Here is a 14,810-nt window from a genome sequence, read left to right on the forward strand (position 1 = left end):
TTGTGGGTCCAACACGTATTTGAGAATCCCTAGTCTGATGTGTATTTATCTAACAAACACATTATGTTTCTTTTAGCCCCTGTAATCACAGAGGAAACCACCCTCCATCTAGAAGATATCATTAAACAGAGGATACGCGATCAGGTCAGTAAGAATGGAGTGGGTTTTAATTTAAGTCTCACTGTATTATTTAGAAATAATGCTTTTTTAGTTTTTATTTGATCGTCTTGACTTTAAAGCACTGAGACTGAAAACAGGTATTTTCACCTTCTCTGTAGTGCATAGCTCTTTGCTCATACCCAAGAAAGTAATGTGTCTGATGGGAACAGTGGCCAGAGCCACTGTCAGTATCATCTGTTCTGAATCTTGTTGACTGGATGGGTAATAGGGCTTATGATGTATTGGGGACCTCTGAGTGCCAGCCTCAGTGTCCCCTCAGGGTTCAGAAGAAGACTCCCAGCAAGCACGGGACTTAATTCTGAGGGAGAAGATGGACTCTCCTCTGTGCACTGTTCTGCATCAGCTTCTTTATTCTCCTGCTGTTCTCCTAGTCTGTAAAGTTTGCGGTTTATATATACAAGCAAACAAAGGCAATTCTCTGAGCTTGGACATGCCTATCTTTGGAGGTTCCAATGTGATCTATATGAAAGACTCCTTTCCTGACTGCATGACTTGCCAAATGGAAGATAGTTGCAGGGAGGGAGCTTCTAATGTATCTCAGGGAACAAAGTGGAGATTAGACTGTGGGAACCAAGGTTATCAACTATGTGACTTAAATTTCCCACTGGAAATCCCACAGAGAGGGGGGCATGACCCAATATACCAGTACATGGGAAAGAGTTGTGTCCAATAATCCATCCTCTGCTGAATCTTGCACCAAAGGAGAGTGCTCATAGCTTCACAAGAGATTCACTGTGAGAATCAGTCGATATACACACGGTGGCGGGCCCAGCGCCTTGTGAACTGGGTTTGCTCCATCAGAACGCATTCGTTCTGGAGAGTCGGCCTTCTGCTTTATCGATTCTGCGGACTGCAGCGATGACGGGCATCCGCCTTGCTTTGGTCATACCCATAACCCTTCCTCCATCTTGGCACAGTATCTGCTGTAATAAATCAAGGGTGGATCTTTTCAGATGTTAGTGGCCCAGCAAAGAGTTTTCGGGAGTTGTTTTGGTTTTGTCAGCTTAGAATAAAAAGCAGACATTATATTACAAGTATGTGACTAGTCTTACTAGAGATACTTCCTTAGTGCATCTACAGTGGAGGAGCAAGAGCAGAATACTATATGAGAGTATCTGAAAATGTGGAACAGAGTAGAAAAACTAGGTTAATTGAATTAACATAGTAAGGTGGGCTGAAAAAAACTGGCTCTAAAGTAAATCTTTAGAGTGGTTTGGCTCTGGTAGAACTCTTGCTTGGTGTAAGTGAGGCTCTGGTTCAGTTCCTAGCAAAGGGTTACAAAGCAATTAAAGTTGTAACTAAGAGGAAGACTGACTTTAGCATAAAGGCAGAAGGAATGTTTGAACTAATGTCCTCTTTGCTCTCTTCCTCATGCTTTATTATTTGCCACTTAGAGAAAAAAAACACCTTTTGTTTTGTTTTGTTTTGTTTGTTTTGAGACAGGGTATCACTGTGTAGCCCTAGCTGGCCTGGAATACTGTGTAGGCCAGGCTTATTTAGAACTCGCAGGTCTATCGACCTCTGTGTCTCAAGTTCCGAGATTAAGATGTGGGCTATCACATTTAACACTTTTTAAAATTACTGAGACAAGGTTTCATGTGCCCATAGATGGCCCTGAGATGACCTTGAACATTTAATTCTACTGCCTCAATCTTTCAAGTGCTGGTATTGTGGGCACTGTTTCTGTGAGGCTGAGAATTGAAACCAAGGCTCTATGCACACAAGACAAGCCCTCTACCATCGAGCTGTAGCCCCAGCCCCAGAAGTTGAAAATTAATGTCTTTGCTGTAATTCTTACAGAACATAGAAATAAATCTTGGATTCTATTAATGTATTTGCATTTCAGGCTTGGGATGATGTAGAACGAAAAGAAAAGCCCAAAGAGGATGCGTATGAATATAAGAAGCGTCTGACGTTAGACCACGAGAAGAGTAAGCTGAGCCTTGCTGAGATTTATGAGCAGGAGTACATCAAACTCAACCAGGTAAGGTGACCTCAAAGGCCCTCGGGGCTATGACTACTAAAGAAATGGCAGAGGAGAACCACACCTTCATTCAACCCTGATCTAAGAACTAGATATTTGTGTAACAGCATGTGCTGGGAATAGAGGGCTGGTAATCAGTTTGTATAACAGTTATTGATTTTCCAGCAATTATTATAAGGTATTATAATTCTAAAATCCTACTTCTTTGATATTCGAAGTAATTGATTTATTCAGATTTTATATATTTTTGAGATTATCTTGATCGCTAGGCTATTTTTATTTGTTTCGTTTTATTTTTCTTAAATTCTAAATTTAACCTAGATAAACAGAGGGACAAGGTCATATCCTGGGAAGACTTTTTACTCTACTCTGGTCTTATTGGAGTAGCGCTAATGACACAATGTCATCTGACTCGGGCCACAGCCACAGCCAGCCAGTAACTTCTCACTCCTGCCCTCTCACCCCCTCCCACTGCCTTCTGCTCCTCTGTCTTAATTATGAAGAACAAAAACAAGCAAGCAGAAGACCATCTTAGCCTTTCACAGTGCCCATTTGGGGCTAGGGGAAGACCAAATATAAAATTACCTGACTCTGTAGAATTAAATGGCTGTCATTTCCATATCAGTGTGACTAATCTGAATAAATCTTGCACAAATTACATTCATTTAACATAGAAACCATTTTGACACAGTTTTTCAGACCTGATGGGGCACTCCTGAAGTCCCAGGACTCAGCAGGCTTATAAGGATGATCATATTTTGAGTTGGTTCTGTGCTACATAGTGAGACACTGTCTTGAAAAACCAGAATAAGGAAGTGAATAATTCAGAGGCGCTTAACTGTGTTTTTCTTTGTAGTTCCCTGAACCCTTGCTTATCACTTCTCAGTGTCCTGTTCCTTCCCATCTCTGCTGTCTTACACCCCACTTCTGTGAATTTGCCTACTTTGAGCATTTTGTATGAATAAAGTCACACAATTTGTGACTTTCATTTAGCAGTATGTCTTTATGTTGACAGCATATATCAGCACTTTATTTCTATCTTATTGCTGGGTAATATTCCATTTATATTTATATGTGCCACAGTTTCTTTAGTCTTTCTTCAGTTGATGAGTATGTAGACTGTTCCACCTGCTAGATATAGCAAATCCTACTTTGTGTATGTATTTGTGCACGTGCATGCATGTTTCTCTCCTTTAGTGTCCTTGGGTTTATTATGTCTAGGAGGGAAATGCTAACTCTCTTTAACCTTCTATGAACTGCTAAGTTTGCTGCTGCTGTGGCTACTTCATTTTACTTTGCTGCCAGTAATCCGCAGGGTTCAAATTTCCCTATCCTCACCAACATTTGCTAATTTTTCTTAAATTTAATGATCCTACTGTGAGAAGCTTAGCTCTTGGCAGAAAATACCCAAGGAATTAAACTGATAGTTCTAAATGTCAGAGCTGACGGGTACTGAAACGCGCACCCGTTGTGGTCTTTGTGAGGCATTGGCACCACTGTGGTGCTGATACCTGTAATTTTGCTTCTGCCACATTCTTCTCCTCTCCTTCTTTTTAAAAACAAAGCAACACTATGTAACCCAAGCTGGTCTTAAACAAGCTCCCTGGGTGTTGGAAATTACTGTCTTCCCTGGCTGGGAATTTTTTTGTTTTTATTTTTGTTTGAAATAAGATCTCACTATGTAGCCCTGTCTGACCCCAAACTCACAGAGATCTGCCTGCCTCTGCTCAAGTGCTGGAATTAAAGGAGTGTGCACCACATCAGGGTGGAACGCTGCTGCATAGTTGTGGTTCTGAGAAAGTAGCACCCCTAAGCCGGGCGGTGGTGGCGCACGCCTTTAATCCCAGCACTTGGGAGGCAGAGGCAGGCGGATCTCTGTGAGTTCAAGACCAGCCTGGTCTACAAGAGCTAGTTCCAGGACAGGCTCCAAAACCACAGAGAAACCTTGTCTCGAAAAACCAAAAAAAAAAAAAAAAAAAAGAAAGAAAGAAAGTAGCACCCTTTTGTTGCCTGTAATGTTTTATCTGTGGTACACTGTAAACTGCTTCATCTGATATTGACCTTACTCACTTAGCAAAAAACTGAAGAAGAAGAAAATCCAGAGCATGTAGAAATCCAGAAGATGATGGATTCTCTCTTCCTAAAACTGGATGCCTTATCAAACTTCCACTTCATCCCCAAGCCGGTATGTGCATTAACAGTTCAGTGTAAAAACAGCGTGTGTGAACTTCATCTCTCTGAGCTCTGTTGGTGTCAGGACACACTCCCTATAAGTCACAACAGGGCTTCTGTAAGGGAGCTTCACCCCGATCTCCAGCAGGCCCCTCTGTGGTCACCTTCAGTTCTGAGCCTCAGTGATTCCTCTTCTCCTGACTCTCAGTTGTGTTTGATTATGTGATGGTGTCTGTCACTCACACTGATTGGTGCCTGCTGCAAGTCATATTAGGTCCTTTGCTTACATCACTTTCATTGCCCAAAACACTAAGCTGTTGTTACTGTTTCCAGTTTGCAGATGAGCAAACTGAAGCTTGGAATGTGGGAGAGGCAGAACTAACACTGGGCCCATGTGCTCTGCACTGCTTAGTGTTCTGTCCACTCCAGACTTCTTCAGCCCCTTTCCTGCGTTGGCTGGGATCTCCTGTCTACTTACAGCCACCTGTGGTTCTATTAAACACCTGTCGCCCTTTGATGTCTCTTGTGGAGGTGTTTAAATGCCAACTAAAGACTGGTCTGGATGTCAGAAGCTTGCAGAGACCAAAGGGAAACATCTGGCGTCTTTATTGCTCTCCACTCTGTCTTTTGAGACAAGGCCTCTTCATTGATTAAATCTGAAGGTCACTCTTTCAGATAGACTGATTTGTCAGTGAGCTCCCGGATTCTTCTGCTCTCTATTTCCCCAGCACAGGACTCAACAGGCATGTGCAGATATGTCCATTTTTTATATGGAAACTGGCGATTTGAATTAATATCTTCTCACTTTTATAGCAAGCACCTGACCCACTAAATCATTTCCTCAGCCTCTGTTTTGCCTTGGTTTAAAAGATTTTGTTGTTTTACATTTTACTCTTCAGGAGTGCCAATGGCTGCTGTAGGGTCCTCTAATATTTCTTTTTTCATATCTGGGTCTGTATTTCACCTACTATCTCTGCAGATGTGCACTGTTAACCAGCATCTATGCTGTATTGTTTGAGATTGCTTCTGTTTCTCTCTGATTGTGGAAGAGCATAGTATTTCTCATGAATATCTGAACAGTAGCCCAGTTGGATAAGGTTTTGTTTTTTTTTTTCCCACATTCCACATTTTCTTCTTGCTTAGAGTCCAGAATCCTGTCCTGTTCCTCATGTGTGTTTGCTCTTATGACATTTCCCTGGGACATTGTCCTCTGGACGTGACTTGGATGTTATTATCTTGAAAGAACGGTAGCTATGACTACCCGTACAGCCCCTCACATGATTGAGCCATTAACTTTTTCTCGTCTACATTATTTTGGTTTTTACAAACAGTTTAGTACCATTTCATGCTAATATATAAAGATAAGTTTCTAGTAGCTTAAATATTTTGTCAAGTAATCTTAATTTTTTCTCATAAGCATTTTTTATATTTCTTTTGAGAGCTTAGATTTTTCCATAACAAAAGGCAAGATGATAACAAATCAATATATTATTAAGTAGGCGGGATTCTTTGAGAATGTCCAAATAGGTAACATGCAGTAGTATTTGACTGGCAGAATGTTGTACACATATGTACCTGTAAATGCTTTCAGAATGGTTTGCTGCTGCCCGTTGTCATGGTTGTCATTCCAGCTAGCACAGAAATGTTTTAGATTTGTGTTTTGTTTTCAGCGTGTGGTTTCTTTTAAAGAATTTATTTATTCTTTTTTTGGAACTAGCTTTTATCGACCAAGCTGGCCCCAAACTCACAGAGATCCTCCTGCTTCTGCCTCCCAAGTGCTGGGATTAAAGGCGTGTGCCACCACCGCCCAGCTCTATTTATTCTTCTCTCATACAGTACATCTTGACCACAGCTTCTCTTCCCACTCCACCCAGTTCATCCTGCACTTTCCCTCTTTCCCACATCCACCCCTTCCTTCATCTTCCCCAGAAAAGGGCACTCCTCCCAGGGATATCATCCAAACATAGCACAGTAAGACTAGTAACGAATCCTCATGTCAAGACTGGGCAAGGCAACCCAGTAGGAGGAAGGGGTCCCAAGAACAGGTGAAAGAGTCAGAGACAGCCCCATTCCCAGTGTCAGTAATCCCCCAAACACCAAGTCAGCACCGTAGCATATGCAGAGGAGACCTACTCCATAAAGAGCTTATTGGGTGACATTTTCTCCATTTTCTTCTCCCCACTAATGCCTTGTCTCTTTTCTAGCCTGTTCCTGAAATTAAAGTGGTGTCGAATCTGCCGGCCATAACCATGGAGGAAGTAGCCCCAGTGAGCGTTAGTGATGCGACCCTCCTGGCCCCAGAGGAAATCAAGGTAGGAAGCCAGTGTGGAAATGTTTATCGACTGCAAGGAAGTTTACTGCAACCAGATCTGCATTTGTTTGATGTGACTTTCCTTGAGTTTCAGTTTTTATTCCTGTGTATCTCAGTAATTTCTAGGTATATCCCCCCACACCCTGTAACTGAGTTGTTCATCCATGAATTCATCCAACTGCATGTTGAAAATATTCAGCAAAGAAAACTGAGTCTGGTTTGAACACGTGCAGCTATTTGTGTGTAGTATTTTCATTGTCCCAGGGCTTCATGCAATCCACGCACAATTTGAAGTGTATGGAAGTATGAATGTTAGAACTTGGGTATCTGTGGGGTCCTAGAGTTGATCCTCTGTGACTATGGATGCTTATATAGTGAGAGGAGTGATTAGTTATGCAATGCTTAAAAACTAATTTTGTGTATTCAGGCATCATGAAAGTATTACAAATGTTTTAAAGTGCTTGTTTCAGTCTTTGAAAATCCAGTAATACTTTAGTATTAGCCCATCCCCATGCTGATTTTATCCATAATAATCAGAAAGTGCAGTGTAATGCTTACCAGCGTTAACGTCTAGAATCCAGCAGACCATTTGAACACTGGAACACCTTGGATATTTCAGGTGCTGACATCCTCTGACTCCTGCACATGGACATTCGTGCCTTCCGGGTGTCCTCTTCTGTCTCTTCTGCTTTGTTACATATACAGCCAGCACTTCTGTCAGAACCTCTGCCATCTTGTACCACTCAGAACCTGGCATGATGAGCTGATAGCTCAGGAGAAATGAGGATGTCACTTTTTACTGGAGTCAGGATTCCCTGCTTCCTCTCTTCATTGGTCTTTAGGATCCTCTCATCCAAACCCAGGGGCTGCCATTCACAGCTGAGAGCGAAGACTGAACCAGACATGTCCTTTGACCCGTGTTGGAGAGCACCTGTTGGCTAATACTGTGGACTTGAGAGCCTAGCTCTCTGTTTCCTTTGTGAGTTCATTTGGGGCTGAACTCTTACTGAGTCAGTTCTGGCAAAGAGCAAAGTGTGGCTTTAGAGTTACCACAGCTCCTTGGTACCAAGCAGGGCCTGCTCTGCATCCTGACACACTGTTCCACAGACATGGAGCCATTGGCCACTGTGTGTGTGTTCATCTTCTCATCCCTCAGCAGATGTTAGATATGGATAACAAGTATGGTGGTTGTTTAGGATTTTCATTTATTTGATGGTTTTTGTTTATTTGGTTTATTTTTAATAGGAGAAAAATAAAGCTGGAGATCTAAAAACGACTGCTGAGAAAACAGCTACAGACAAGAAACGAGAACGGAGGAAAAAGAAATATCAGAAGCGTTTGAAAATAAAGGAGAAGGAAAAGCGAAGGAAATTGCTTGAAAAGAGGAACCCAGACCAGCCTGGGAAGACCAGCAGAGCAGCAGCTAAAGAGAAGCTGAAACAGTTGACCAAAACAGGCAAAGTGTCCTTGTTAAAGGTAAGTACGGACAGGCACCTGGTGGGGACTTATGGCATGGATGTGTTGGGCTGTTTCTCAGCTAGGGTGTCAGAGCTGCCTCTGGGTTCTGAAGCACACTGCTCAGCAGTGGCCTCGGCACCCTTCAGGCTTTCTGTAGACCTGCACAGTGGCAGGCCTGTCAGCAAGTCGTCTTTCTTCTCTCTTTTCCGTAAGGCACAAGGGTGTTGTAATAATGGAATGTATGTTAAGGTAGCCGACTGTTTTTGTAGTGGCTTTTCATGTTTGTGCATTTGGTCATTGTCCCGATCCTAATGTGCTGTATGCTTTGCGTTGTCTCACAGAAGCATGATTTATAACATCTCTGTTTTGTTTTAACTGCAGGATGAACGAAAAGATAAGCCCTTAAAGTCGTCTCAGGCATTCTTTTCTAAATTGCAAGATCAAGTAAAAATGCAGATTAATGATGCAAAACAACCAGGAAAGATAAAGAAGAAAAAACAGGACATTTCTGTTCATAAATTAAAGCTGTAATATATTTGAATTTAATATATAAATTTGTAAGTTTCTGTCATTATTTTGTTTTATAATAAAATTCTTGAGACCTATCTCAGTTTGCTTCCTATTGCCTTGATAAAGACCATAACCAAAGTAGCTTGTGGAGGAAGGGCTTTTTCATCTTATGGCTTACAGTCTGTCATTGAGAGAACTCAAGACTTGCAGCAAAGACTGTCTACTGGCTTGCTCTCTGTGCCTTTCCCAGCTTGCTCTGTTCACAACCACTTAGTTACTCAGGTGTTGCACCATCCGTGGTTGACTGGGTCCTCCATCAATCATTAATCCAGGAAATGTCCCACAGACTTCCCTATGGCCAATCTTTAAAGCCATTTTCTTTATTGAGTGGGTTTGATTTTTTTTTTTTTGTTTTTTGTTTGTTTTGTTTTATTTTTTTCCCAGATGATACTGACATGTATTAGGTGACATACATACATACATACATACATACATACATACATACATACATACATAGCTAGCAAAGACCTATCTTGCTTGATAGGAACTCCTTGAGACTTCACAGTGCTATGGGAAACCTCTCTATAATCAGCCATTCAGGAGATGAAGGCTAGGGAATCAGAAATTCAAGACTTTCCTTAGCTAAAAAGTGAGTTGGAGGCTAGGTTAGACCACACTAGCCCCTAAAACGTCATAAAACAAATAGAAAGCCTGTCTGGGTTTCTCTGGGTGTGAAACACACCTGAACTTCCCAGTGCCCTTCCTGCTTTAGTGCTCGCCAGCTGATTTCACTGATTCACCATTTTGCCTGCCTGCTATGAGAAGCACCCAGAGCCAGTCACATCCCTTACAACTGGCTGTCCACATAGTCCTTTTGAGTTCTTCATTTTCTTCCACTATTGTGTCTTACTTCACAATGGTTTAGATCTTTCCCCTTTGGAAAATCTTAATACCTGGACAAAGAGCACAGGTTAGCTGCTACAGTTCATAGTAAGATACTGAGAGAACAGATACAATCTAGAGGGGAATCCAGAAGCAACAGGCTTAGTGTAGCTTGGAATACAGACTGGCAGTCTTCAGAGTCCCCTAGGACAACCAGGAGTCCATTGCTCAGACATCCGCACTCAGAAAAATGCCTTTCACTGATAATGTCATGACTAGGTGGAAAAATGACCAGCCTTAATCCAGATGGTAGAGAATGAGACCTAAGATTAAGAATGACTGGAAAGGTGCTTGATTTTCATCTGCACTGATCAAACCCAATGGTAAAGAATATCCTGTTTAGAGTTCTTTATTAATGCTGAACATGGCTGTTACCGGAGAGAACTAGGTTGTGTGGGTTTGGATTAAATACTGATTCGCTGAGTCTGCTTGTTCTGCTACAACAAACTAAATTTGGGGGATTTATAGAGAACTTGATTCTTTACAGTTCAGATGGAGTGGTGTCTGATGGGGGAGATGTGGGTGTCAAAATGGCATTTTGTTGCTTTGTCCTTGGGTTAGGTAGAAGGGCGGGACTCCTCCCCCAAGCCTTGGTGAGTATGTGTGTGTGCCTGCATGTCTGTATGTGCATTGCTTCCCCGGAACAGGAGTTGCAGGTAGTTGTGAGCCACCTGGTAGAGCTGCCTGGAACTGAACCCAGGTCTTCTGCCAGAGCAGCAAGTGCCGTTAACCTCTGAGCCATCTGTAGTTCCAGTTCCCAAAACCTTTTTACCACGGTGCTAATTGTATGCAATGTCAAGGACTCTGAGGATGCCGCACTGGTCTGGAGGTAAGAGAACAATGTTTAGGTCGCTTCTCTCCTACCATATGGATTCCGGAGGCATTGCTCTGTTGGCCATTGAGTTTTAACACATGAGTTTGGGGGATGTTTTCTTTTTTCTTTTTTGGTTTTTCGAGACAGGGTTTCTCTGTGGCTTTGGAGCCTGTCCTGAAACTAGCTCTGTAGACCAGGCTGGTCTTGAACTCCCAGAGATCCGCCTGCCTCTGCCTCCCGAGTGCTGGGATTAAAGGCGTGTGCCACCATCGCCCGGCTGGGGGATGTTTTCTGACTATGACACCACTAATATAACATTAAAAAAATTTTCCCCAAGTTGGTGTTAGGCAGGGCCAAACTATGAAGCCCCAGGAAATCCATGTAGACCAGACTGGCCTCCAGCTCAGCTCTACCTGGCTCTCTGCCTCCCAACTGCTGGATTAAAGGTGTGTATCACAGCAACTTTCCCTGAAGTTTTATTCCAAGTAGGATTTATTGGAATATCCTTTTCCTCTGAATAAATACTTTTGAGTAATCCTCTGGTCTTAAAGTACCAGTTTTCATAGTGATTTGGGTATTACATGATCCTAGGAGTTTGTATTTTTTGTGAATTTTTTCAATTCAAACGATTTGCTGCACCAGGCTCTTCAATGTGACACATAGTTAGGAACTACATTTTTAAGTCTAATCAGACTGGTTTTACCTTTTAATTCTATGAATTTATGACCATTTAATGTCATTATTGACCTGATTTTATTTGGTATTTTATTTTATTACGTATTTTCTCTGACTTTTTGTGTTCATTTTTTCCTGTAAAGTCAAATTAACTATAATGCGTTTATTATGAGTAGCCTATCTTAGCTGTATCTCTTTGAATTAATTTTTAGTTGCGTTAGAAAAGCTAGCTATGGCGGCAAACGCCTTTAATCCCAGCACTTCGGAGGCAGAGGCAGGATGATCTCTGAGTTTGGGACCAGCATGGTCTACAGAGTTCCAGGGTTACACAGAGAAATCCTATCTTGAAAACAAACAAAAAGAAATTATGGTAGCCTTCCTAATTTACCACCCACAAAGGGTTAGTATTGTGCTACCCTCGTGTATGACTTGTGAAGCTCTCGGGGCAATCGCTGCTTTCACTCATTTTGCAATTGCTACCACAGAGAAGGCCTGTGAGGATGCATTGCTGTCTTCACCCTCCAGCTCCCCATCCGCCCTCCCTCAGCTCGATCGCTCTGGACTCCACTCGCCGAGTCTGGGAGTGCAGTCGCGGGGATCGGCTGGGACTGCCTGCAGCGCGGTGCTCGGGCGGACTGCCGCCTCAGTGCCCGCTCGTGCACCTCTTGGGCTGGTTCCGCTGCAGTGACTTCAGAGGCGTCTGAGAGAGTCAGCGTCCTCTTTTTAAGAAGAATGGTTCTACGAAGGGCCTGGAAGTAAGTGCAGCTCGGTCCTCGTGAGGCAAGGATCACGGAGCCTGCGCGGAGCTGCAGGACAACCCTAATCTGTTTTCAAGCTCAGGGTTCTCTTTCCAAAAGTTGCCATTCAGTTGTCCCCGACCCCGTTAATGCTTGAAAATGTTTTTAATTTATGTATTTTATGTTGTAGGGAGAAGAAATTGAACGAATACCTACACCAAATGTTACTTCACTTTGCATTAGTTCAAGGCGAGAGTAAAAGTAAACCTTTGGGGTCCTTCACCCGCGGTGGCCACTGTCTTGTCTGATGAGGTGGTAGCAGGCACCTTTTATTAATTCAAGCCAAGGGAGTAAAAGTAAGACCCTGCGACCCTTAACCTGAGATTACCCGAATTTTCTTGGCCGCCCACTTTTTCTGATAGTCGTGATGTCACAAGGGAAATCACCTGTCCAAAAAAGACCCCGTAGAAGCTTATCTACCAACAAAACTACAAAAAGCCCATCTCCTTCGATTATTTCATATTTTAACAATGCCCCACCTGCTAAACTTGCATGTTCAATTTGTCATAAAATGGTGCCTAGGTACGACCTAATTCGGCACCTTGATGAGTCCTGTGCTAACGACGGTGACTTCGTTCAGGTTGAGCCTGCACAATCTCGTTTAACGAATCCAACTGTGTCCAGGTCAAATTTATCCAGTATTGCATTAGAAGACACGACACCTCAGAAGTTGTCACCACCAAAGAGAAGTTTAATCCCTGCCCGATGTGGTTCGAAACTGGGCACCCAACAGCAGACCAGTCCCTACTTCAAAGATGCTCCGGTGTGCAAAAATCAAAGTGGGCTTCAAAGTCAGAGTGTGGAAATTGCGTCTTTGGGGAGTCTGTCGTCTAAATTGTCCAGCAAGTACCTAAACGTTAAAAAATCACAGCATGAGAAGGAGGGACTAGCCAGTAATTGTCCACGGCATTCTCTGTCCACAACCGCCACCAGCCTTCTTGTTAACTGTTCTGAGGTGGAGGACAAAGATGAGATGTTGAGCGGTTCTCAAAAGGAAAACCGTTTTTCTTGTGCATCTCTAGAGGAAGAGGATGCTTCTGAACAGATAGTAGAGAGCCGTAAAATAATAGGAGAAATAGGAGATGAAAGCCAAAAAGCACCCTGCGGGGAGTCAGCCAGCACGCCCGCATCTTTGGATCACGGGCCCACATTATTTTCATTAGATTTAATTTTTGAAAATAACCGAAAGTCGGCTTCAGGAGACAGTGTTGTGAAGCGAGAAGATGCCAGAGGGGTAAGTGGTGGGGGTGCCGCACAGCTTGAGGCTTGCAGCCACGAAGAGGCTGAAGTGACTGTTGAGATTCCCACGCCAGCGTCTGCTAATGAGGTGGACTCAAACATCCCCAGGGATACTTCTCCAGGGAACAACAGCCAGGAGCTTAGGGAAGGTGGGAGTGCCTTAAAGCGACAAATTCTGCAGGAGGGATCCAGTTGTGATGATCCCAGGGAGACTGCTCAACCCCCACCGAGCCACCCCTACTACCTGCGGAGCTTCTTGGTGGTGCTGCAGGCCATCTGGGAGAATGAAGAGGACATGAGGCTCTTTGATGACCAGGAGAAGGGGATCATAACCAAGTTTTACCAGCTGTCAGGTATCCTCTGCCTGTTTGCTTTGGAGGTTTTCTTCCTTATCATCCGAGTGTTGTGTGGGAGGAGTGTAATGACCACAAGGAGCCACGGTGGGAATATTGTGGGACTCGGCCTCTTACAAGGTCTGTGTCAAGAATAGGCCCATTTAAAACAGATTCTTATGCCTGCTGATGTCACTGTGCAAGCAGTACTTCATTTATGAGAGCAATAGTTTTCTTCTTTTTTTTCCCCTTGGTTTTTCAAGACAGGGTTTCTCTAATCCTGGCTGCCCTGGAATTTGCTTTGTAGATCAGACTGGCCTGAACAGGCCTGCCTCTGCCTCCCAAGTGCTGGGATTAAGGTGTGCCCGGCTTATGCAGTTTTATTTCCTATATGTCTGCTTTGATAGTGGTAAAGCGATGTCCAGTGTCCAGATTTAAAAAACAAACAAACAAACAAAAAGTTAACAGGTCTGGCACTGATCAGTCTATCCGTCCTGTGATCGATTTCTTTTTTTTTTTTTTTTTTTGATTTTTCGAGACAGGGTTTCTCCGTAGCTTTTGGTTCCTGTCCTGGAACTAGCTCTTGTAGACCAGGCTGGCCTCGAACTCCCAGAGATCCGCCTGCCTCTGCCTCCCAAGTGCTGGGATTAAAGGCGTGCGCCACCACCGCCCGGCCTGTGACCGATTTCTTGTTGTCTGCAAGGACAGTGAAATCCCCAGGTGGGGGTGGAGGTTGTGAGCGGACGCAGCAGATCAGGTTCCCCACTGAAGTTGTTACAGTGATGAGTCAAGTTGAGGTGTGGAACAAACGGAAGAAACACAAGCCTGAATTGGTGCATAAAAACACCAGTTTGTTGCTTGGATCCTTGGCAGTCAGTGGTGGCTCCGTGCTGGTAGTGCAGGTTTGATGCAAAAGCCACTCTTGTGTGACTGTCACTCTTGGTCCCAAGCCGTGAAGTTTCTGGAGTTTAGGTAAGAAGAGCTGCTTTGGTGGCCACACTGTCTTCTAATGATATGTGGCCATGTTGGGGCATTAAAATCCAAGAAAAAAATCCTGACTATTACTACAGAATCTTCCCGGTAACACACTGGTGTTGTTTTTGAATATGCAAACAGTAATTCTGTTAGCTCAGTTACGTCCACAGCTTCTGTCTGTTTGTGTGCTTCTCACCAGAAGATGGACGTGATGACTTAATGGCGTTCACTGACTCCTATCTAGAGTGGTCGGGATTCTCTGGTGGGTTCTGACTGTTCGAATGTGACTTCCTGAGTAGTTGGTAGCTCTGCTTCTCCAAAACCTAGAAGTAGGAACAGTTTGAGTCAAGCAGTAGTGGTATACACTTTTAATCCCAGCGCTTGGGAGGCAGAAGCAGATGGATCTCTGTTCCAGGATAGC

General features: G+C 43.5%; 2 protein-coding genes across 2 annotated transcripts in view; both read left to right on the top strand.

The window, feature by feature from the left end:
* Window positions 1–8,706, top strand: part of Mphosph10 (M-phase phosphoprotein 10) — a 16,231-nt gene extending 7,525 nt beyond the window's left edge. Inside the window, exons 6-11 of the mRNA XM_005357805.2 lie at window positions 77–144; window positions 2,027–2,164; window positions 4,239–4,349; window positions 6,541–6,648; window positions 7,893–8,123; window positions 8,487–8,706. Of these exons, the coding sequence (XP_005357862.1) occupies window positions 77–144; window positions 2,027–2,164; window positions 4,239–4,349; window positions 6,541–6,648; window positions 7,893–8,123; window positions 8,487–8,636 (806 nt within the window). The 3' untranslated portion in view covers window positions 8,637–8,706. The remainder of the gene's footprint in view (window positions 1–76; window positions 145–2,026; window positions 2,165–4,238; window positions 4,350–6,540; window positions 6,649–7,892; window positions 8,124–8,486) is intronic.
* Window positions 8,707–11,664: 2,958 nt separating this feature from the next.
* Fan1 (FANCD2 and FANCI associated nuclease 1) overlaps window positions 11,665–14,810 on the top strand; it is a 30,174-nt gene continuing 27,028 nt past the window's right edge. The window contains exons 1-2 of the mRNA XM_005357806.3: window positions 11,665–11,801; window positions 11,974–13,435. Of these exons, the coding sequence (XP_005357863.1) occupies window positions 12,211–13,435 (1,225 nt within the window). The 5' untranslated portion in view covers window positions 11,665–11,801; window positions 11,974–12,210. The remainder of the gene's footprint in view (window positions 11,802–11,973; window positions 13,436–14,810) is intronic.

Source organism: Microtus ochrogaster, chromosome 22 (assembly GCF_000317375.1).
Source record: "Microtus ochrogaster isolate Prairie Vole_2 chromosome 22, MicOch1.0, whole genome shotgun sequence".
NCBI lineage: Eukaryota > Metazoa > Chordata > Mammalia > Rodentia > Cricetidae > Microtus > Microtus ochrogaster.